We start from the raw sequence: 25,904 nt of genomic DNA on the forward strand, positions 1-25,904 counted from the left end.
CAGCTTGGTATGAGCTCCCCTACGATTCTTTCTGAGCGCTTTGACGTGTTCTTCTTGATGTGTGTAAGTGTGTTAAGGAGATGTGTGTACCTACAATAAATAGCGTTTCGACAGTGCCGCTGGCATTGTCAACATCCACGGTCATCACACATCATAAAAGACTACAAATTCAGTTTAAAAATTTGGACTGTATACTGTATGCGTACCCATAAATCTTGTGTCATCACAGGACAGAATTTTACTGTGTTTACTACTAACTATAGATAATACACTTAATATTGAAGAGACTACTTGATTTTTATCAATTTAAAAACAAAATTGTGAACATTTATATCTACAGTGCGCAAAATTAGATTTTTTTTTTATTGCTTAGATGGGTGGACGAGCTCACAGCCCACCTGGTGTTAAGTGGTTACTGGAGCCCATAGACATCCACAACGTAAATGCGCCACCCACCTTGAGATATAAGTTCTAAGGTCTCAAGTTAAGTCCATCAAAATTCCAACAAAAATATTAAGATACTCACCCGCTTCGCTGGGCATTAAAAATTAACATTATTATTTATTGTCATTATTATTAGGGAGTCCAACACTCATATAATATTAGCCTATCCATTAAGTACATGTATTTTCTACATGGATACCAAGTTTCAAGTCAATCGGATGCATGGTTCAGTAGTTATAACGGAATATCCGTAAAAACCACTGTAGTTTTATATATTAGTATAGATTTGACATAACCTTAAATTTGAATTGTCTAATATCACTTTTTAACTTGTATATTTGTGTTATGAATAAACATTTGTAATTAATTAAAACCGCCTTCCGTATTCTTTTTATCGTGAAGATGAAACGTCAAACAAACCACTCGACCTCAAGATACTGTAATTGCTGCGTGCTACATAAAAGTTTTTTCATATATAAAAAATTTACAGTTTTTAATTGAATAGAAAACAAATTTTGGGCTGAAAAAAGAACTAATGAAGCGCTAACTAAGAATGATTTTGAGATACGGTAGCTTGCCCTTTCAACTTCACGCTATAAATATTGTGACAATGACTAGTACGATGAGTGATTAACACATAACACGATATTCAAATGTCAATGAACCTTAGTTGATGCGACCACGGAACGGAAACTGAAATATTAAAATTGTAATGTCGTATTAATGTAAAAATAAAATTAATAATAAAAAACGCAAGGTTCAACTGTAAAGGTACTTATCGTTCTCATTGTGACGACAAAAAAAAACGATAAAAATACGAACAGCAGTATCATTACATATTATATAGTTTAATAGATTTTGAATTAATTTTATTGTTTTTAACCGACTTCAAAAAAGCACGAGGTTTTCAATTCGACTGTGTGTTTTTTTTTATTTTATGTTTGCTACCTCATAACTGTTGACTGGGTGAATCGATTTTGATGATTCTTTTTTTTTTTTAAAGCTGACGCTTCCCGTGTGGTCCCGCATTTCAATTTAGTCCAGTTCTGATAATGACATCCATAAGAAAACCCTACCAAAATTTTTAAATTTGCATTAAGTACGTGCGCGACAAATAGATGAATAACTCAATATCACGCCAACCGATTTCGATGATTATTGCTTTTAGTGTATATTAATTTGTTTTGGAATATCTTTTTTTCTATTTGATGTCGGTTTTTGTTAAATCATTTCTATTTACAATTATTATATGAAGCGCGCTGCATTCCCTAGGCGATGTTATCCACATTAGATATATTACGGTGTCTGCGTTAATATAATAATTAAATGTAAATAAATAGTGAATATAATTACCGTATCGACATGTCTGGGCGGGCGCCCTACGGCTTCTTACGCCCCCGCTGTCAGAAGCAGCCCGGCCCTAATATATCGCGCGCCCTTTGTTCCGCGATTAATCATATACCTTAAACGTATTGTTTTTGACTCGCTGCTGTTAATTTAAACGCGTCGCCGTTGTAATTTGTTTATTATAAAACGTTATAACGGATTGATGTTCAGTGGTGGTGGTGGGACGTCTTGTGAGTCCGCACGGGTAGGTACCACCAACCCACTTATTTCAGCCGTCAAGCAGTAATGCGTTTCGGTTTGAAAGGTGAGGCAGCTGTTGTAACTATACTTGAGACCTTAGATCTCATATCTCAAGGTGAGTGGCGAATTCACATTGTAGATGTCTATGGGCTCCAGTAACCACTTAACATCAGGTGGGCCGTGAGCTCATAAAAATAAGATAAGGCGTAACAAATAATAAAAAAACCTGATGGTTAGTGGCCACATATGCTCATATACGTCAGCAATACCAGAGGCAGAGTCAAAACATCGCCTAACGTTAAAAAATTAAAAGATTACCTAAATCTCTTCTTCTTTTTCTCCACCTTATCCCACTAGTTGGGGTCGGCACAGCTAATTTTTCTCTTCCATTCTCTTCTATCAGCCGTCATCTCAACACTCACTCCTCTGTCTCTCATATCGTCATTCACACACTCCATCCATGTCTTCTTCGGTCAACCTCTACCTTGCACTACCATTTCCATACATCTCCTAGTCACATGCATCTTCACTCTACGCATCACATGTCCATACCACGCTAACCGTCCGCTCCTTAATTTGTTGCTTACCGGGGCCATTTTCACACTTCCTCTGATATACTAATTCTTTATCTTGTCCATTCTTGTCACTCCACACATCCATCTCAACATTCGCATTTCTGCCGCATGCACTCCTCTTTCATGCTTTACTTTAAAAAGATTAAATCTCTGAAATGATATATATGGTTTGATAGATTACCGCCAGCCGATGATGGGGAACCCCTGGCCTATCGCGAAGCCCATCGCCAGCCGACCGGTTCCAGTACAACACCAGCATCTGCAGCACCTCCTAGCGCACTGCCACCACCCCTACTTGGCCGGTGAGTACGGTACCCGCCTATATGAGTAACATTCACCTATAATAACTACAACTAATATAAAAAATAAACTTCTTCCTTGATGTCCAAGAAAACCATAGTTGGGTCATTTTCAATGTTGCGGCCAAAAAAGTAACGATTTCATGAATTTAAACTTTCTCTGATTTTCCATTTCTTTGTGTTTAGGCGTGTTCTGAATAAAAAATGCTTCATCAAAATCAAGTCAATCACTAATTTATTGATAATGTTATATAATATTCATTTATATTTTTCATTTTACGCATTTGATAACGCCAGCACGGATGACAATTTAAATAGGAACTTTTTTTGAAAGCTTAGAAATCGTACTTCTTTTGTTTCTGATAATGTTCTAATATCCAGTTAGTTTTCCTTTATTGTTGTATTAGATACTCATGAAATAAAATTGCCGAATTTCAACACGCATTAGTACTGGAAAAATAGCAAACAAGTTCGAATTAGAATTTCAAACCAATAATAGAAATGAGGTTTGGGCTAGTTTTTAATGTATAACTCCTAATTTAACAGTGCTTACGAATATATAGTTAGTTAAAGGACCACGTGCCTGTTGTCATGACAACACATTTACTGTACTTACAATTACGGTAACATTAAGGTTATGAGAATGAAATCAAATAACTCGCTTTTGGCCCCGAAAACGACCCAGGTACCTACTCGTAATTCGAATCGTCCGAAACAGTTTAACGAGAATAAAAATTAAACCTTAAAAGTGGTTTTAATTGTGTCTACATTTCGCGAAAGCCTAAGTACCATACAGGTAATTCCCCTGTGACGCAGTGGATAGTTCCTACAAAGTCTCGTGTTGTGCGAACGCTTGTTATATGAGACTAAAAGCCAGTACAAAAAGAAGAGTCATTTTTATATAAACATCTCAATTATGCCCGTATGTATTTCTTAGCTATTATACATAAATAAATAAGCAGTAAGATTTCGGTTATTCCCATATATAGTGTATTCATAGAGCATAATGTAATTTTTCATATTATTTTCAAACAAATATCTCGTTATCGTCTTGTAGAAGTATTAATTACTAGCGACCCGCCCTCGCTTCGCTTCGGAAATATTAAAACACATATGAAACAAAAGAAAAATTTTTTTTTTAAAAAAAGTAGCCTATGTTCATCAGGGACTATGTCGGCTTCTAATGGAAAAAGAATTTTTCAAATCGGTCCAGTAGTTTCGGAGCCTATTCGAAACAAACAAACAAACAAATCTTTCCTCTTTATAATATTAGTATAGATAAGTAAAGGGTTTTGGGGGATTGGACTTTTCGTGTTACAGTGTCACCGTGTTGTAAAATACCGCGTTATAGGACCAGGTTACATGTACTGAGCTGGGAGTTTGTTTCAGTGAGACCGGCGCAGGCCCACACCCAGGTGTTCCCTCTGCCGGGGGGCTTCCCGTGGGCTCACAGTTCTAGAGGTACGTTCAAGGACGCGCTGGCCTACAATAATCAGGCCAGAGTAATAACATTATCTACGTGTAAATCATCAGCCCCATGACAGCCAACTTCCTAACAGTGTCCGAATTAGGAAAAGAGAACATAATGATGTTCTCCTTTCGTCAGTGTGAGATGCGTGGGCTAATTTTTAAGATTAGATCGGACGTTTGCCGTTTGACATGGAAACATTCCGTAACGTGGACATATATTTTTTTTATTTATTCCTTATATGGGTGGACGAGCTCACAGCCCACCTGGTGTTAAGTGGTTACTGGTTGGGTGGTACCTGGTTACTGGAGGCCAGAGACATCTACAGCGTAAATGCGCCACCCACCTTGAGATATAAGTTCTAAGATCTCAGTATAGTTACAACGGCTGCCCCACCCTTCAAACCGAAACGCATTACTGCTTCACGGCAGAAATCGGCAGGGTGGTGGTACCTACCCGCGCGGACTCACAAGAAGTCCTACCACCAGTAAAAGAAGGCGAGTTTAATGCTTTGACTGCCATGTGACATGTTGGTCACCGGTGCCCTACGTTGCGTAGTAGCCATGCCGCCCAAAGACCTTACCAGTGCCAGGGATACAGACATGCCCTTTTGTACAGCTAAGACCTCTCCTTAAGCCTGGTTTGAAGAAGGACATGTCATAACGCTCGGGGGATACCGTGGAGGGAGGGGATTAAAGGTCTCTGAGTGAGCGCATTGACTCCAGATAGTATGACAGAAATCCGTACCACACCAAAAATGCACTGATTATTTTTGGGTCATAATGTATTTGGTCATTTCGCCAAGAGCTAGTCCCGGGTCTCTGGTCGATCCTTCCCAGTGATGTGCCTTCCAATTCGGTAGTAAGCTCTTAAGAGTTTGGTGGAATCACAAGTGCAAATCCTCTCAGGTTGAGCCCGTGAGCTCACCTACTCATCCGCGCGCAGCTGGAATAGCTCCCTAGGCTATGAAGGATTGAGTAGAAAAAAATGGAAGTGCTTGTAAAGACCTATTTGTTTATTGGATGTTTAAGTGGCCGGAGTATGTCATAATAATTTGGAATCACATGGTGAAAATACGTATATGAAGTTTAAAGTCCGTTTTTCCCGACAGGCAAGCCTCGTCGCGGCATGATGAGGCGGGCAGTGTTCTCGGACCTCCAGCGCAAGGGTCTAGAGAAACGCTTCCAAGTGCAGAAGTACATCTCGAAGCCGGACAGGAAGAAGTTGGCCGAAAAACTAGGTCTCAAAGACAGCCAGGTGAGCTCGGACAAAATGTAAAGTTCTACAGTACCCGGCGATAAATATTGCACATCGACCGTGGGAAAGAGACGGTAAATTTTTGCTTCGTAGAGCGTTATATCTGTCGCACATTACCTAATTGCCATTTGGTCTCCCTACATTCCCGATCCTGCGGACAGAATGCAAAGCAGTCGACGTCGCCCAAAACACGTCATCTCGGATCCTCCCGATCCACTAACGGTGCTTCTAAGTACTTCAAGCACCGGTCACCGTTCTCGTCGAACCCGTCGCTTGCGACGAAGGGCTCGACGAGTAAATTAACCCTCAGACACAGCCCACTGAGTTTCTCGCCGGATCTTCTCAGTGGGTCGCGATTCGGATCCGGTGGTAGATTCTGCGAAGCACGACTATTGCTAGGGTTCTTGTTAGCATCGTCGTCAGGTTTGAGCCCCGTGTGCTCACCTACTAGTTACGGTTACGCTGGAATAGCCTCTCAAGGCTACCAGCTTAGGTAGGAAAAAAAAAAGGTCTTCATAGATACCGAATCGTTAGTGTTTCGTCGCACACAGGTAACAAAGATGTTCAAACAAAAACAAAATTATACGGCTGTCTCTTTCTAATTAACGATGTGCAATATTTATTGCCTGGTACTGTAGATTGTTTTATTGCTAAACTAAACAATAGACTTATAGAGTCGTATATCGCTTTTGTATACGATTTTGTTACCTGGGTACGTTTGTAAGTAACTGAATCTTTGAACGTCATTTCCGCGACTTCGAGACTTCAGATCAACTTGTCAATTCGCACACTACCTATGACCATACAATTACCTTACAATGTCGCTCTAACATCCTGTCCAGGATCAACAGGCTAACCCCACTGAGTTTCTTCTCAGTGGGTCGCGATTCCGATCCGGCGGTAGATTCTGCAAAGCACTGCTCTTGCTAGGGCTAGTGTTAGCAAATTCTCTCAGGTCGAGCCCGGTAGCTCACCTACCCATCCGAGCGTAACTGGTATAGTCCCTCAGGCTACCAGTGAATAGGTAGGAGAAAAAACAGGATAAAAAGCTATTTAATTAGTCAATAAATTTGCATTTAATTACATCGGAACTGTTAGTTCGGTTTGCTGTTTAAGCCTGTCCTTTTTGCGTGTGAACTACATATATACCTAATATACCTAGTCAGGTCATAAATTCTGTCACATGTTTAATGTAAAATAATTGAAACAAGTTTATTCATTATGTAACCATTCATATACCAAATTAAACTTAACAAAACATAGATTCTTATGACACTAAAGTTTATTCAAAATGACTTCCGTGATTTTGAATACAGGCCTTCAATCTGCGCGGCCAGTCATCTATCGTAGCACGAACGAGGTCCATGTCAATATCGGCGGCTGCCTTAATCAAGGATGTCTTGAGTGACTCCAAATTGGGATGAGGCTTTGAGCACGCCTTTTCCCCCAAGTGTTGCCATATCTTGTAATCTAACGGATTCAAATCTGGACTGGAGGAGGGCCAGTCTTCGTGCCGGATGAAGTCGATTTCACGCGCCGCCAGCCAGTCTTGTGTGCTCTTCGCTCTATGAGCTGGCGTCGAATCTTGTTGGAATACCCAGTGCCTGTTATTGAACATGGTATGAGAAACAGGTACCACAAGGTTCGTCAGGACTGTATTTTGATACACAACTGCATTCGTTTTTACACCTTTCTCACAAAAATGTACCTCTGTTAAGCCCCAATAAGAAACTCCCAACCATACCATGAGCGAGGATGGAAAATGACCTCGTTGGACACGCGGAATACGGTTGCTCGCTTCTTCACTACTGTGTGCGTACACCTTATCATTTTGTTTGTTGTAGCTCTCTTGTACGGTAAAAATTTTTTCATCCGAATAAAGAATTTCCCGATATTTTTTTCCCGCGTACCGCTTCAACAAAGCGCGGCATCTCTTCAGTCTTAGGTCCATTAGACGAGCATTCAAACGATGTCCTGTTTTTCTTCGATATGCCCGAAGCCCTAAGTCTTCATTTAACACCCTTTTCACCGTGGTTCTGCTTAACCCCATCTGAAGGGCCAACAGTTTCTGCTTACGTTTGGGATTTCTTTGAATTCGCGCCTTCACAGCTTTTATCACTGCTGGAGTCCTAACAGACCGAGGGCGACCACTTCTTGACGTGTCATCTACACTAGAGTCTTCATTGTATCGTTTGATGGTACGATAAACGAATATTTTGGTTATATTCAAATTTTTCAGTATGTTAAAAATTTGAATTGGCGCGTAACCGCAACGATGCAACGCAATAACTGCAACACGGTCTTCTTTAAGCGTCCACCCCATATTTAAAAACGAGTAAAATTCTAAAAGTATACATTTTTATTTTCATGAACAATTCGAAATTCGAATTCAATAATTTTTTTTGTGGCCAGCATTCTAAAAGAAAAGTTTTTACTGTGTGACAATACTTATGACCTGATTAGTTATATTTAATTTTGTTTATTCTACATTTCTCCTTTAGACGAATACGTCATACCTATATATATAATATTAAATGGTTACAATTTTATCGCTTCGTTGGATGAACAACTAAATATCCTGCCTTCAGAACTAGGTTGGATTTTTTTTATTGCTTAGATGGGTGCACGAGCTCACGGCTCACCTGGCGCTAAGTGGTTACCAGAGCTCATACACATCTACAACGTAGATGCCGCCACCCACCTTGAGATATGAGTTCTAAGGTCTCAGTATAGTTACAACGGCTGCCCCACCCTTCAAAACAAAACGCATTATTGCTTCACGGCAGAAATAGGCAGGGTGGTGGTACCTACCCATGAGTGCGTTTACGTGATCTCGTCCACCTACTTAAAGGAATAAACAACAAAAAGATACATAAACGAAGCCATGGTAAACTTCTCCTCAAAGACACAGTCTTGTTGAGGCTAACATTAGCCATAGAGCTGGTCTCCATGTTCGTCGAAAAGTCACACGAGAACCTTATTCCATGGCATTAGCCTGCCGAAATTCTGAGAGAATGGACCCTTGAGCGATCAGGCATCCTTGGAAGAAGTTCATGGAGTTCTTAGCACCCTCCTAGATTGACTAAGTACCTACTAGCTGTACCCGTCCGCTTCGCTGGGCATTTAAAATTAACATTATTATTTCTCACGCCCACAAAGATTCTCATCATTAACGCCCCCGCAACTGGTGTAGGGAATCCAACACTCATATAAATATTAGCCTATCCATTAAGTACATGTATTTTCTACATGTATACCAAGTTTCAAGTCAATCGGATGCATGGTTCAGTAGTTATAACGGAACACCCGTAAAAACCACTGTAGATTTATATATTAGTTTAGACAAGCCTATCCATCCTAGTGTAGCTAGAAAACCCACCACCCACCAGGCCAGTAGTACCTCTGCTACGATTAATAGATTATTATTTTAAACCAGATAGCCAAACATAAGAACTTGACAAGTTCAATAAAAGCTTTATTACAAAAAGGAAAAACAGCGTAATAGCTACGTTATTAAGTAGAAAAGCACCAATTTTAAATACAATAAGTTCTAACAAATATTTCGTTATCAGAAAGTCAGTTTTGGGCTTCTAAGCTCAGTTGCGAGGCAGGGTTGTCGCGCATTCTTCGTAAAATTCGATTCATATTTCCCATGAAATTTAACCGGGTAACAGTTTTTGGTTATGATTTAATAAGAAATATGAGCTAGTCAATTATTACTATATTACATTGTGTATTTGTATGTATATGTACCTATGGTATTTGTGTATGTACCTATGAATGTGTGTGTATATTCGTATAGGTAGATATTTATATTGCAATTGATTGGTACATGTAATTCATTTCCAAATGATTCTTGTCCACCTGATGGTAGTCTGCTCGCTCTTAGCGATAAGACCGCCATTTGTATTATACCTTTTTGGTATACAATAAAGAATATTTTCTCTCTTTCTCTCTAGTCAAATATTTAGTAAAAACACAATATTTTGTTTTCAAATCGTTAGGCAGCCCTACGAGAAGGGGGGGTGTAACAAAAAAATAGCTACCCTCCGGATAATGGGGCGCTGTCAGATACAGGGCGAGGGTGCAAACCCCGCCCGAATCACTTTAAACAATTACTCTATACGATATTTGAAGTTTGAGAGGAATTTTTGAGGTTATTTTTTGGATTAGATTGTTTTCGATTTTTTTTTTAAAGGGTTCGCACAGATTACCGCGTCTTTTTAAAGACCTCGTACAGATTACGTATGAATATTTGCGTTGTCTAATGTCTGGCATGGACAGGTGCTTGTTGTGTTAGCATTTTTTAGTGTTTTAAATTGTTTTTCGTTAAGTTTTAATTGTAATCAATTAGGTTCGTTAACACGTCATTATAACCGTGGAATTGTCCGTGTGACGGAAACTTTTAAAGCAATTTTCATCAACTTAAAGACGTTCGATTCATTTGAAGCTTTTGGCACGTGTCGAGGACTTGGACAACACCATAGCTTATTACTTTGATCGAATTTGACCGCCAGTGTCATATAGCTAGTTCGTGTGGCCAACAACGCATTATACGTTCCTTTCTTTTTTTTTTTCCTACCTATGCTGATAGTCTTGAGAGGCTATTTCAGCTTCACCCTAACGTGTGTAGGTGAGCTCACGGGGCTCAAACCGGAGTGTTGCTAACACTGACCCTAGCAAGAGTAGTGCTTCGCAGAATCTACCACCGGATCGGAAACGCGACCCACTGAGAAGATCCGGCGAGAAACTCAGTGGGCTGTGTCTATGGGTTAATTCGTTCGTCGAGCCCTTTGTCGCAAGCGACGGGTTCGACGAGGACGGTGACCGGTGCTTGTGGTGCCTAAAAGCACCGTTAATGGATCGGGAGGATCCGTAATGACGTGCTTTGGGCGACGTCGACTGTTTACCATTCGGTCTACAGGATCGGGTATGTAGTTTCCAGCGGCCACGACAAGAGGGTTCTTATGTCGTGCCGCCTTCTCGAAATAGCGCAATGATGCCGATACTTACTGACAGATTCGAGCTCCAGGTCATCGTGGAGATCCACGTTCCTCAGGAACCATGGTGCTCCGACGGCTATCCTGCAGAATCGGGATTGAATAACCTGAAGGGGCTTCAAGTTGGTGCGGGATACTTCCTAGTAATTAAAGTTTTAATCAGAAATTTTCACTTCGTGATATATTGACTACCACCGGCTTCGGTAACCACTTAACACCAGGTGGGCTGTGAGCTCACCCACCCACATTGCGTATGTACGTAGGTATATAAAAAATTAAAAAGAAATGGCGGGTCCACTATTTTCGCGCTCTTAGCCGCACGGGCGTTTTCCAGGATAACTGTGAAACAATCTTTATTTAATGGAGTCATGGTTCTCCCTCGTCGTAACCGGTACGTACCGGATAAAACCGGAAGTAATCGGCTTTTTTCCTCCTCGCCCCATCTCTACTTTTATTTAATCAAACACTTGAACGGCCCGTGTAGAGATGTTTTTTTAAAGCGTCACCTTATTAGCCTGGTAATGGCCTCCGCTAATTTCTTTACATTAGACGAGTCATCACGTTACAATATTCAATTAATAGAAACAATGAAAGCAATGCTAAACTAAAAAACCATTGAAAACCCACAACAACAAATAACCTAATAAATATAACATAACAAGACTATAACGTTATAACCTGCGAAAAATAGCGTCGTTAAATTCAGATATCATAAAAATGCCCGCCAAGGCACATCACGGAGTCAACGAAGGAAAAAAAAACGTATTTTAACCAATAGGCGTCGTTCTAACAGTCGCACGAAACATATAGGCCAATGGAAAATCGTTTTAAGACGCATTCGTACGAATACGACCGTCTCTTTCTTGCTCGCATTCGAACTCGAACTTAATGGTTTCCATCTCGGTCGTTCCGAGACGTTCTTATTTCAAATATTTATAGACGTTATTCTCCGTTTATGGGCGGGAAACGATACGTCGCGTGTTCTTGGCGTTCAATTTATTTTTATTTGTTTTTTTTTTCGTCGTTCTCTTAATGCACAAGGATTTACGTTTTTAACATTTCGGATTGTAGTGTCTTCTACAGTTATAGTTGTCGTGTCATTGAGACGTCATATTATATCGGCCCGATGCTTATAGTTGTATTATAGCTGATAACAAAAACAATGCCACACCCGTAATTGAATAATTAGTTGGTGCATTAGCCCATCTTAAAGTGGTTACAGCGCGTAGACACGTTGAGGCGTGAGGTCTGATAGGACACAACGCCCCACTACCAGCTCTTGCGCGATAAAGGTGCTCCAATAAATTTCGTTGTCTCATTGAGTGCCACGGCGAGCCAATGGCGCCCGTATGCCCCGATCGCACGAGAATTAATTAATTGTCTTCTTCTAACAATAGAACGTTATCTGATTCGGAGGCTTTTGATCTCCCCTCTGAAGGATCTCTCGTATAAATATTTCATACTTCCTTATTGTATACATACGAGGGCGGCACTGAAAATTTCGGGAATTAACGAAGTGACACAACATTACTATTTAAAAATGTATTTATTGCTTTTCGAAGTATTCTCCGCGAAATTTGACACATTTTTCCATACGATGGAAACAATCATTGAAGCAACCATTCCATTCGGAAGTTGGGGTCTCCAAAATGGCCGTTTTGTAGGCGTCCACAGCTTCTTCAGGTGATGAAAATCTCTGTCCACGCAATTTATTCTTTATTTTAGGGAAAGTATAGAAATCATTAGGGCTTAGATCGGGGCTGTACGGCAGATGGTCTAATAATTCTATGTTTTCTTGCTCTAAAAACTGTTTTGTTCTGTGCGCATTGTCGTGATGGAGGATGATGCGGCGGTTGCAGTTCTCTTTACGGAGTTCAGAAACGACCTGTGGCAAACAAATGCTAGCATACCATTCTGCATTAACCGTTCTTTGTCCCTCAAGAGGAATAGTCGTAACATGGCCGGTTTTGGAGACAAACGTGGCCACAATTTTTTTTGCAACACTCCGTGAACGAACAATTTTTGTTGGCTTTAACTCATTTTCGAACACCCAAACTCGTGACTGGTTTTTTGTTTCGGGTTCGTACGCGTATATCCAGGATTCGTCACCTGATACAATGTTGTATAAGGCATTTGAGGATCCTGCGTGGAATCTTTCGAGAGTTCTGACGCACCAAGTAACGCGAGCCGCTTTTTGCTCTTCACAGAGCGAATGCGGTATCCATCGGGAAAACAACTTTTTTACATCTAATTGTTCATGCAAGATTATTTGTATTTGACTCATGACAATGTCTAAAGTTGCTTGAATTTCGCGGTATGTCACATGTCGATCTTCCTCAATCAGCTTACGCACAGCATCAACGTTTTTTTGGGTGACTGCAGTTTTTGGACGACCTTGACGGGGATTATCACTGAGCTTGACACGTCCACGTTGAAACTCAGCAAACCAGCGATAAATTGTGGTTTTGGATGGGGCTTCATCACCAAATGCAGAAATCATTCGGCCAACACACTGTTTTTGTGTGAAACCACTTCGAAAGTCATAATAAATCGTCGCTCTTGAATTTTCTCGAGTCAATTCCATTTGCTCAACGACTAAACAAGTTTGACAAAACCTCGTGACAAGACCGAGAATCTTTTTTTAAATAAATAAATGGTATTCGATTTTTAAAACCAAGGAGTTTTCAATTAAAATGATTTTAATATGACAGGAACATTGGAAATATTCCATTCCCGATACTTTTAGTGCAGCCTAGTATGTTTGAAGCTAACTCAACTGCGGCCTGCGTGCCGAAACATTTCGTCTTAGGAGTGGAAATGACAATATCGACTTTAGCCAGTCCTTGTAAATTAAAAAGTATGTTTCCATAAAAAGTAGGTCTGGGGTCATTAAATCGAAAATACTATTGTCTATTTATATATTAATACGTGAAACAAAAACTTTGTAGGTACCCCTTTTTACGAAAATTGCGCGGACGGAAGAGTATGAAATTCCCCACACTTATAGAAAATATAGAGAAGGAGTGCAGAATGTTAATTTTTTTTTAAATTATGCATAAAAATACAATATATCAATAAAAATACATACAAATATGTATACTCTTTTGTTGTTAATGTTTATGGTCAAATTGAGAATAGATTAATATTGTTTGTCTTTAATATTATTTATCTATAGTATAGTCTTTACTCGTATATTCAGCACCGTTATTACTAGTTTTAAGATACTCCTGTAAAAAAACTCTCCACGAGACAGGCAGTGCCTAGTGTGGACAGTTTTTAGCAAACTGTTATGTGTAAATGTTTTCAAGGTTAATAAATAAATTATTATTTATACTCTTGGCGAAATCTGTGATTATAAAAGTCTTTGACAATAGAACCATAATGATGTTCAAACTTATAATTTCCAGTAATTATAGTCAAATTTCGACTACTGCGGGATCACTATATAAGAATTGCGTTCGGCCGTAACGAGTGAACGATGTAAGGCGATACAATCGTCCGCGGCATACGTGTAAGCAGACCTGAAATGATTACGTCACTAATGCTTTTCTAAACCAAGACACGTGTTTTTTACGGCCCTGCCAACCTACAGAATGGCTGTATGATTTTGATGGGAGCTCCAACAGCAACCAGTGGATTTATCATTGAATAACATGGGCTAGTTATTCATGCTAAGCTTAGGAAGGGGAAAAGCCTAGAGCAGAACTCTAGGAGCGTTTTACCGATTGCAATATTGTAGTTATGTAATAAAAACCAATTCCTGTAGATTTATAATTATAATACATTTATACTAATATGGGGCAGCCCTCAGTACAATCTAAGCTTTGCTTTAAGGTGGTCAGTGATGTTACGGGCGGTCCCATGTACACAAATGAAAACAAAAAAAATGCACAGTGAGAAAAATATGTTTCCCGTGACTGTAGCCGCGGCATATTTAAAAAAAAACTCTTCATTCTAGATCCATAATCTACGTATATTAATACGTGAAGTATAAACCCTTTTTATGAAAACTGCTAGGACGGAGGAGTATGAACTTTCCCATATTTATAGAGAATATAGAGGAGGAGTTCAGAATGATACCTATTTTTTTAAATTATCTATAAAAATGCTTTGAACCAAGGAAAAAAATCGTTTTTTTATTGTTAAAGTCTGTGGTCAAATTGAGAATAGATTAACATTATTTGTCTAGTGTAGCCTTGGCGAAATCTGTGATTATGTAGTCTTCGACATTAGAGCCATAATAACTGTTCAAACTTATAATTTAAATTAATAACTAAACTGAGACCTTAGAACTTATATCTCAACGTGGGTGGCGCATTTACGTTGTAGATGTCTATGGGCTCGAGTAACCATTTAACACCAGGTGGGCTGTAAGCTCGTCCACACATCTAAGCAACAAAAAATAATAATTAATAATTATGGTCGAAGTTCGACTACTGAGTGACCACTAATAATTAATAATCTGTGAATCCAACAACAATTTAATTCCTAGGAGTTGGCATTAATGTATTTACACAATACAATAATACCAACATTATAATAATATTGAAACGTCAATAATTCCGGAACAACGTCGTCGCGTCTTGGCGCGTCGCTTGCGCGTGACGTTAAATAATCGTCGGGCGCCGGTCGCTACACAGACTTCAAAATATACGCGTAAACAGAAGCGGCAATAATTAAGATTATTTTTTGTTTATTTGTGCCAATGAAAATTAACATAATTCATAGACACAACCCACTGAGTTTCTTGCCTGCCTTGCTACTAGCTAGGGACAATGTCAGAAACTTCTCTCAGACTAAGCCCCGTGAGCTCTCTTGTGAAACCGTCGAAGCTACCAGCGATATATACTGGAATATATACTATTGGTAGGATGTCTTGTGAATCTGGGTAGGTACTACCGCCCTGTGTGTTTCTGCCGTGAGGCAGTAATGTGTTTCGGTTTGAAGGACGGGGCAGCCATTGTACTGTAAAAACGAAGACCTTAGAACTCAGGTTTCGAGGTGGATGGCAGCATTTACGTTGATCAACTATGGGCTCCGGTAACCACTAAACACCAGGTGGGCCGTGTGCTCCAAAGACAACCGACTTGCGTTTAGTCTTGGTAACGTAACCTAGGCAAATTCAGTTATATCGCAAAACATTTTTTATATGTTCACAGCTTCGACAACGCTCTCTCCCCCTCTTCTTCTTCGTCGCTTTCTTCATTACTGAAAGCCCTGTCCTTGAAACTTGACCGTGCCCTGTCTCGTGAGTTGTTTCCACCTCGTCCGGGCCTCAGCTTCTCGTAGGGCGGTTACGACTGGCAGCCCAGTTAGGGTGGTTATTTGGTCACACCAGCAACTAGGTGATTGGCCGCGAGGTCTCTTTCTTTCCAGCTTGCTCCCCTCTTATCTACGGGTCTAAGCGAAGGCCACGACGAGTAAGGTAAGCCACAAGATACTGCAAAAGTGTTTTGGTCAACAATAGGTCTTCGTGTCTTCGAAATTGAATCTCGGGCACGATATAATAATATTTGCACTTCTCATTGACGGTAACTTAGATACTTTTCCGAAATATCAGACACTCGTACTGAGTCTTCAGTTGATGTCTGAATACACAGTAGGAAGCGACTTCCATGAACTAAATGCTATGGTCACGCATTAAGACATAGTACAAAACCTATGATATCTATACCTAGTCAGGTCATAAATTCTGTCATATGTTTAATGTAAAATAATTGAAACAAGTTTATTCATTATGTAACCATTCATATACCAAAATGAACTTAACAAAACATAGATTCTTATGACACTAAAGTTTATTCAAAATGACCTCCGTGATTTTGAATACAGGCCTTCAATCTGAGCGGCCAGTCGTCTATCGCAGCACGATCGAGGTCCATGTCAATATCGGCGGCTGCCTTAATCAAGGATGTCTTGAGTGACTCCAAATTGGGATGAGGCTTTGAGCACGCCTTTTCCTCCAAGTGTTGCCATATCTTGTAATCTAACGGATTCAAATCTGGACTGGAGGAGGGCCAGTCTTCGTGCCGGATGAAGTCGATTTCACGCGCCGCCAGCCAGTCTTGTGTGCTCTTCGCTCTATGAGCTGGCGCCGAATCTTCTTGGAATACCCAGTGCCTGTTATTGAACATGGTATAAGAAACAGGTTCCACAAGGTTCGTCAGGACTGTATTTTGATACACAACTGCATTCGTTTTTACACCTTTCTCACAAAAATGTACCTCTGTTAAGCTCCAATAAGAAACTCCCAACCATACCATGAGCGAGGATGGAAAATGACCTCGTTGGACACGCGGAATACGGTTGCTCGCTTCTTCACTACCGTGTGCGTACACCTTATCATTTTGTTTGCTGTAGCTCTCTTCTATGGTAAAAAATTTTTCATCCGAAAAAAGAATTTCCCGAATTTTTTTTCCCGCGTACCGCTTGAACAAAGCGCGGCATCTCTTCAGTCTCAGGTCCATTAGACGAGCATTCAAACGATGTCCTGTTTTTCTTCGATATGCCCGAAGCCCTAAGTCTTCATTTAACACCCTTTTCACCGTGGTTCTGCTTAACCCCATCTGCAGGGCCAACAGTTTCTGCTTACATTTGGGATTTCTTTGAATTCGCGCCTACACAGCTTTTATCACTGCTGGAGTCCTGACAGACCGAGGGCGACCACTTCTTGACCTGTCATCTACACTAGAGTCTTCATTGTATCGTTTGATGGTAAGATAAACGAATCTTTTGGTTATATTAAAATTTTTCAGTATGTTAAAAATTTGAATTGGCGCGTAACCGCAACGATGCAACGCAATAACTGCAACACGGTCTTCTTTAAGCGTCCACTCCATATTTAAAAATGATTAAATTCTAAAAGTATACATTTTTATTTTCATGAACAATTCGAAATTCGAATTCAATAAACTTTTTTATGGCCAGCATTCTAAAAGAAAAGTTTTTACTGTGTGACAATACTTATGACCTGACTAGGTATATTAATACGTGAAGCAAAAAGAGTACAAAACCTATGATATCTATATATTAATACGTGAAGCAAAAAGTTTGTACCAATTTTTACGAAAATTACGCGGTTGAAGGTGTTTGAAATTTACCACACTTATAGAGAATACAGAGAAGGAGTGCAGAACGTTAATATTTTTTTAAATTATGCATAAAAAATTCAATATCTCATTAAAAAAACTTTGCGCACATTACCATGTATTTACATTATTTTAATACACTCTATGTTTATTGTCAAACTTTTGTTATTGTTTAAGGTCTGTGGTCAAATTGAGAATAGATTAATATTGTTTGTCTTTAATATTATTTGTCTATAGTGTAGCTTTGGCGAAATTTGTGATTAAAGAAGTATATCAGTCTTGGACAATAGAACCATAATTATCTTCAAACTTATAATTTCAATTAATTGTAGTCGGATTTCGACTACTGCGGGACCACTAGTACATATAAATAGGTCTAAACGATTCATAGGTCTGTGGTGAAGGGCGCGGGAGTTAAATTATTTAATGATAGCTTCTGTTAGCGGCGAGGGAGGTTCACGCTTGTTCGAAACCAAAGGATTGCGGAAGATTTTTTTGTGATGTTAGTAATAGATGCGTCTTCAAAAGTGTCATGGATGGTGGCGTCGGGTCGATAACCGCTCAAACAATTTTCAGAATTGACTTATAATAAAATTTTCAAAGAATAAATGTAGGATTGGTAAGAAAGGAACGTATGGAAATAGTGTGGAAAGGAAAGAGAGAAAACGGCAAGAAAGTGAAAGAGAATGACAGAAAAAAGCAAGATGGCGAAGACGATTGAATAAACAAAGCGTAAAAAATGTCAAATAATTTTTATTTTTTATAATAGAGAAGATTTGAGTAGATAACAATAGTCTTATTTTATACGCCACGATCCCATTTCTGCATAAAGTGTTGATAATTTGTATTATCAATATTTATTTTTTTATCGAAAAGCAAAGGGTTTTGTTTTCGTTGCGTTTTCGCTCCAAAAGCTTACAGCAGAAATATTTTTGCGCGAAACTTGAACATGACACATTTTAATGTTGACTATTATCATTTCTACTATGACGCGGATAAGGGCTCCCGCTATAGTAGAGCCCTCTAATGGATACCGGCATTTACGTTAGTCCAGAGTATGGAGGGTAGAAGTAAGGAGAACCGTCTCATATGGGAGAAGCTTGAAAAAGTGTCCCACATTCAGCACTAATTAACAGTTCAAAAATCCTCCAGAATGGCGCTAGCATAGGCACAGGGTATGATATGAATTGAGCGGTTGTTAACTGATTGAAGTATGCTGAGTTAGGAAATTTAATATAGTTTAATGAGTAGAGTAGTTAGTGACAGTGTAATAAACAAGACCTCACGTGTTTACGTAGTCCAAACTAATTTCGTCAATATAACCTAAAATTATTGCTGTGGTAAAACGTGGAGACATTGATTGCATTTTCTTATCAGCTTTAAATAACGTACTTTTTGTGATTTTGTAGTGCTTACAGTTCTTTCGTCCTTTTTTATTTCTCTATCTTCTAATTACTTTTAGCGCCTTTTTTCAAAATTTACCCGGTTGCTACTGTAGCGCCACCCTTATTTAGCAGATTTTAACAGACACTTTTTCACACTCAGAGACGGTTCTCCTTACCTCTACCCTCCATAGTACAGAGGAATATAATTTGTACCGTAGGCACATGTCTCTGTAATGTTCTTAACCTATATCCATATCTGTTGTCTCCTCTACACTTTAATACTCATTGTGTAATTGCAATGTTATGTAATGTTAAATTAATGTAATTCTGTAGTAATTCGATAGAGTATCTGTGGATGCCTTAACAAACCCTTCATATATTGAATCTGAGTCATTCATTATATCACCTTGGACGGTATATATTAATAAAAACTAGTGGTGCCCCAGTAGTCGAAATTCGAGTACTATAATTACTAATTTAAACTATAAGTTTGAACATTATTACGGTTCTATTGTCAAAGATTATTATACTTCTATAATCACAGATTTCCCCAAGACTACTTACACTATAGACAGATAATATTAAAGGCAAACAATATGAATCTATTCTCAGTTTGACCACAGAAATGAAACAATAAACAAAACATTTTATATGCAGGTGTGTGTCAAATACATGGTAGTGTGTGTAATATTTTTTTTTGAATTAAAGTAATTTTAAAGGAAAATAAAAAAAAATTAGCATTCTGCACTCCTTCTCTATGTTCTCTATAAATGTGTGAAATTTCATTTGTCCTCCGTCCGCGCGATTTTCGTAAAAAGGGGACAAAGTTTTTGCTTCACGTATTAATATATAGATAGACAATAGTATTTTCGATTTAAAGACCACAGACCTTCTTTTTATGTTTTTAAGACATTAATTAATGTCTTAAAAACATCAAACAATAAGTATAGTATGCTTCGATTAAATGGAGTGCTCTGAGGAATTGCTTGAGATGATCGCATCATCTCGTTTTTGCCACCACACCGCCCGCCACCGGAGTAGAGTTCATCCATACTACCTGGAGTCACTGCGTTCATCCACAGTGCGTTTCCAGAGGTCTTTTTTGCCACGTACCATCCGACTATGGGATGAGCTCCCCTCCACGGTGTTTCCCGAGCGCTACGGCATGTCCTTCTTCAAACGAGGCTTGTGGTGAGTATTAAGCGGTAGGCAGCGGCTTGGCTCTGCCCCTGGCATTGCTGAACTCCACGGGCGACAGTAAACACTCACCATCAGATGGGTCGTATCTACCATGGGACCAACTACAGGGGCAATAAAAAAAAAATAGAAAAATTATGGGCCTTAATATTAATTTAATACATCCAAAATTTTTTATAATGCCACAGTTCCGTGTGCGCGGGGGCGGCATCTGACAGATCGAATGTCATCGACGTGACGTTACAATAGAAATGGCGGGAACGTGCAATAATTTATCGTTTTTATTTGTATAATAATCGATTGAATAACAACAGATATTTGGCGGTGATGTGTTGCATTATGGACAACGAGTCTGTAATGATGACCGGCTAAATACGACGGCGCCGCGGCGTAATGCTAAAACAATATCGTTTATAATGGTCACGAAACGTAATTTTTTTAAGGGATTTTATGACCTGGTAACTAAGACCTTTAAGTCAAGTCTTAATTTATATTCTTATTCTTATGGAAAATTATAATATGTAGTGATATGAAATGAAACAAAATGAAGATGATTAATTTGAGACATTAATCAACTGAGATGAAATTAAATGAAATAAGATCAGATGCTAAGGGATGAAGCAAATCCTGAAACATAATATTATGTACGTCAGTGTTACTATACAAGTATTATTTATATATTTTTAAGTCAATGCTAAATTCGCAGCATAATAATTTTAAACATATAGTAATTTGTAAACGTTATTGACTTACCTATTAAAAACGTTATTCATGCCCGCGATAAGACACGTCCGTACAAGCTGATACTTATTACCTGTACCTAAGCTGCGCAAATCTATGTTTTTTATTTATTTATTACATAGATGGTTCGACGAGCTCTCGGCCCACCTGATGTTTAGTGGTTACCCTAGCCCATAGACATCTACAATATAAATGCGGCCACCCACTTTGAGATATAAGTTATAAGGTCTCAGTATAGCTCCAACGCCTGCCCCGTCCTTCAAACTGAAACGCATTACTGCTTCACGGCAGAAATAGACAGGGCGATGGTACCTACTCGCGTGGACTCACAAGAGACTACCAGTAAGCCGACGTTCCGCACTTTATACGCATCAATAGAGAGTCGATCTATCGACGATTCGCGCTCAAAGATTTAAATAAGGAACAATTAACACGTCGCATCTGTACGCGTTGTTCTTTATTTGAATTCAAAAAGTAACGTTTTTCGTTTCTAGAACGTGCAAACGGTCGCCTTTTTTTAAAATCATCTGTGTTATAATTGAGATGACAAATAGCTCACGCCGATTGGCCGCGACCAATCAGTATTGATCGATGGAACGTCGCTTCGATACAGAACTCGAACGAGACGATCATTTGTCAAAAGTTTTTAAATTTTTTTTTTGTCATTCATTAATTTAGTCCGTGAAGTAATCTTTTGTAGAACGTTTACAACGGCCGCAATACGTTTCATTAAATAGATTGTATTAACGATTGAGTGAGACATTCGAATTTGCAGCTGCCCGAGAATTTACGGTTAAGCATCAGACGTGAGGAATTCTCTGTCGCGACACCGCTTTTTAATGATATGTGATCGATGGTGTCCTAAACTTAGGCTGGACATAAATTTTTTGAAGTTAAACTTCTTCTCAAGCTAGCAAAAGATGCAATTTAGGATGAGGGAGAGTGAGAAAATAGACAAAGCGTGTCGCGAACCATTCGTGAAGAGAGGGAGAAAACAAAGCGAGCTAGGTCGTTTCTCTTATACATAGCATTCCCTATTACAAGATAAATTTAATTTAAGAATGAAAAATGAAGAGAACTACGTTACTACACACTGCAAGAGAACTTTCACTTCTTTCACGCGCACCAAGTTGTACGTGCGCCTTTTTTTTAATTAAACAGACGCATTTCGTCTGAAGTAAATCTGTGTGGAGCTTCAGAGTGATTAGGCACGTGTGCTTAAAATAATCTAAGATAATGTGCGTATCACAGCAACTATTGGAATGACTTTAATATTTTATGGCTCGAAAATGTCCTGAGGTGTAATAGTCGAAGGAGCAGCAAGGAGGCCGGTCATCGCGCGAGGAGGGAGGGCCCTCCGCGACAATACGTCGCCTCCAGCTGACGCAGGCGAGGGACTGTATTTGTAGTGACGTGAAAAATAATTATCGATAAATTAATGTAACGAAAAAAATCTTTGCGATGCTATGTCGTATCATGTGCGTCCAGCTCAAACTTGGGTCGAGCTTCGTGACGCTTTCAGTATCGGAGCTTAAGACAAAGTTAAATACAGAGAACTGTTAGAGCTTATTGAATGAGAAGTTCCGAGATGAGGCTTGTATAGAAATAGTAAATTCATGGGTGCTCACGTTCGAGAACTTGATAGCAATAAAGATAGTACTTTTGTTATCACAGCCCAAAGCTCTCAAAACTTGTGACGTGATTTGGGGGTATCCAATAAACGACATTACCATCTATAGATTATACACTAATAAGGAACATATGACATGATATGAACATAATGTATTATATTATTTGATTTAAAATCGTGAATGCTTAAACTACTGATGTTTCAGGCTGCCTTTAGTTTGTTTTGTGTTGAAGTTCGCTTCTTGAACTAGGAGCGTTGTTTGTGCAATTGATTTAGGCTTAAGCTGTTTGTTAATTGAGATGAGAAATATGCAGTGGACGTCGTCGCGGCCTAAAGGATAAGACGTCCGGTGCGTTCGTATGTAGCGATGCACCGGTGTTCGAATACCGCAGGCGGGTACCAATTTTTCTAATGAAATACGCACTTCACAAATGTTCACGATTGACTTCCACGGTGAAGGAATAACATAGTGTACCTAATACAAAACAAACCCGCAAAATAAAAGTTTACGTAATTACTGGTGGTAGGTTGTCTTGTGAGTTCGTACGGGTAGATACCACAACCCTGTTTATTTCTGCCGTGAAGCAGTAATGCGTTTCGGTTTAAAGGGTGAGGCAGCCGTTGTAACTATACTGAGACCTTAGAACTTATATCTCAAGATGGGTAGCGCATTTACGTTGTAGATGTCTATGGGCTCCGGTAACCACTTAACACCATGTGGACTGTGAGCTCGTCCACCCAACTAAGCAAAAAAAAAGAAAGTATCAAGCAAGTAGGAAAAAATCTGCCATTTGCGAACTGTTCTGACGTGCGCACAAAAATGGTAGAAGTTACACGTATATAATGTATAATGGAAATGTCTATTTTCTATTGAAAAAAAATTTTTGTAGGGCTATTGCCCTACAAAAAAGATTGTGACAGCATATATCAATCTTTTATGTGTAAGCAATTATCACCAAAATAGTCAACTGGGAATATAATAATAGGAAAGATTAGATTTTTTTGTTTGTTACGTTCTTTTTTTAGTATGTTTGTTACTGTTAGAACTATATTTGTATAAAAGAAAATTCAACAAGATGAATAATAAATAACAGTTTCCGAAGCGAAGCGAGTGCCGGTGGCTAGTCTATACTTCTATACTAATATTATAAAGAGGAAAGATTTGTTTGTTTGTATTAAATAGGCTTCGAAACTACGGAACCGATTTGAAAAATTCTTTCACTGTTTGGAAGCTACACTATTCCCGAGTGACATAGGCTATAATCTTTTTTGAAAAAATTAGGGATCCCTACTAAAACTCCAACAATGTAACCCAAGGTGTACAAAATTACCTAAAATATTCTTTAGATCGCGTGCCCTGCGAAAACTATTGATGAAAGAATAAAATAATGTAATACGACTTTGTAGAACACATTATTGATTACAAAAAGCGTCGCGAAAGCATATGTCTAACTATTATAGTTATGCCACAATAAGTGTTCTTTTAGTTAAGAAAATAAAACAACGTCAAATATCGTTGAAATTTTTGTTAGACTTGAGCGGAACCGGAGCGGGCCGCTAGTTAAAGATATATCTGAATTCGCAGCGAAACTAAAGCAATTATCTGTTGAGAATGATTAATAAAGAAATTATAAGATTAGAACGAATGAAGTGGGTAAGTCGTCATTTGGATGGAGGCGGCCGCGTCCGTCGCGAGCAGATGTCGCCCGCGTGATGCGCGCTAGTGACGCGCTCGGGACGCACTAGTGACGTACCAATATCGTGATGTCGATAAACGAGCATTGTAACTGTGGGCTTATTATGTGTGGTAGCGTGTATTGTCCTCCGGGAACCTTGTCGGAGCGGTCAATAAAAGAATAAGTATATTTACACGTTTGTTCGTGAGACCGCACTTTAACCACTGGTCAACATTTTTATTCTATTACTTAGATGGGTGGACCAGCTCACAGCCCACCTGGTGTTAAGTGGTTACTGGAGCCCATAGATATCTACAACGTAAATACGCCACCCACCTTGAGGTATTAGTTCTAAGGTCTCAGTATAGTTACAACAGCTACCGCACCCTTCAAACAGTAACGCATTATTGCTTCACGGCAGAAATAGGCAGGGTGGTAGTACCTACCCGCGCGGACTCACAAGAGGTCCTACCACCAGTAATTACGCAAATTATAATTTTGCGGGTTTGATTTTTGCGGGCGGTATTTTGATGAAACTTTACAATAATATAGCTTACATATTAGAATAACAAATAGGCTATGATTTATAAAGATATAGTTTGTATATATATATCACCAAAAATATGACGGTAAGTGTCAAGTAAGGTGGAAAAAAATTACCATCTTATTTTCATAATCATGTGTGTCCTACAATTGTAAGAGACATTGTGTACTTAGCACATTTGTCCTGATTAGTTGTGCGCGCATGGGTTATGTTACAAACCATTTTTTTTACTTTATGTTATTTATTATGTATCTTTTCTTTTTTAGATTCTAATGTGTATTGTGTGCCTTTATAATACATAAACCTCTTACAAACTTTCACGTTTTTAATATTAGTAGGATAAAATTCGACGTCCAAACTATCGACTTAGTGGTACATCACTTCAAGAGATGGCTCCCCTCAGAATTAATTACTTTTTGACATATTCAGTTTTATTACAATTTATAAACGGGATAAAGAGACACAGCGCGGACCGATTACACGCAGGGGTGAGTTAGGGGCGGGGGTGCAAGCCTTACTATAGAACAAGTCTAGACGTAAAATAGTTTTTTATTTACTGAAATCTACGAATTGACGCTTCGCTCTCCCGCAATGTCCAAACATAACCAAAACGTGTGATTAAATTTTTTTACTACATATATGTATATAATATCGAGGGGTCAAAGGATATTTGGGTTAAACGACATTTTTGCGATATTACAGGAGAATCATTTAAAGTTTAAGCATTTGGAAAAAATATCATAACAAAAAAAAAGAATCTTTAGCTGTTTGAATGGAGCAAATTTAATTGAAGTAGGTAATAAACAAAAATCCGCATTGGGATTGGTATTGGGATTATGTCGTACCAACAGTACCGCAGTCTTCATAGGTCAAGATACTATTTATTGCCAATTCACTAAATTTGAATGCATAGACAACCTAAAAATCCATAGACACAGCCCACTGAGTATTTCGCCTACTCTTGTGGTCGCGATTCCGATCCGGTGGTAGATTCAGCGAAGCACTGCTCTACT

At 39.0% G+C, this 25,904-nt stretch overlaps 1 protein-coding gene across 1 annotated transcript in view; it reads left to right on the forward strand.

Annotated features, from left to right (window-relative positions):
* The window catches only part of Dbx (homeobox protein Dbx), a 66,938-nt gene that overhangs the window by 33,682 nt on the left and 7,352 nt on the right, over nucleotides 1-25,904 (forward strand). The window contains exons 2-4 of the mRNA XM_089737610.1: nucleotides 2,783-2,908; nucleotides 4,295-4,366; nucleotides 5,485-5,630. Of these exons, the coding sequence (XP_089593736.1) occupies nucleotides 2,783-2,908; nucleotides 4,295-4,366; nucleotides 5,485-5,630 (344 nt within the window). The remainder of the gene's footprint in view (nucleotides 1-2,782; nucleotides 2,909-4,294; nucleotides 4,367-5,484; nucleotides 5,631-25,904) is intronic.

This window comes from Bombyx mandarina, chromosome 23 (genome assembly GCF_030267445.1).
Source record: "Bombyx mandarina strain Sakado chromosome 23, ASM3026744v2".
NCBI classification, from domain to species: domain Eukaryota; kingdom Metazoa; phylum Arthropoda; class Insecta; order Lepidoptera; family Bombycidae; genus Bombyx; species Bombyx mandarina.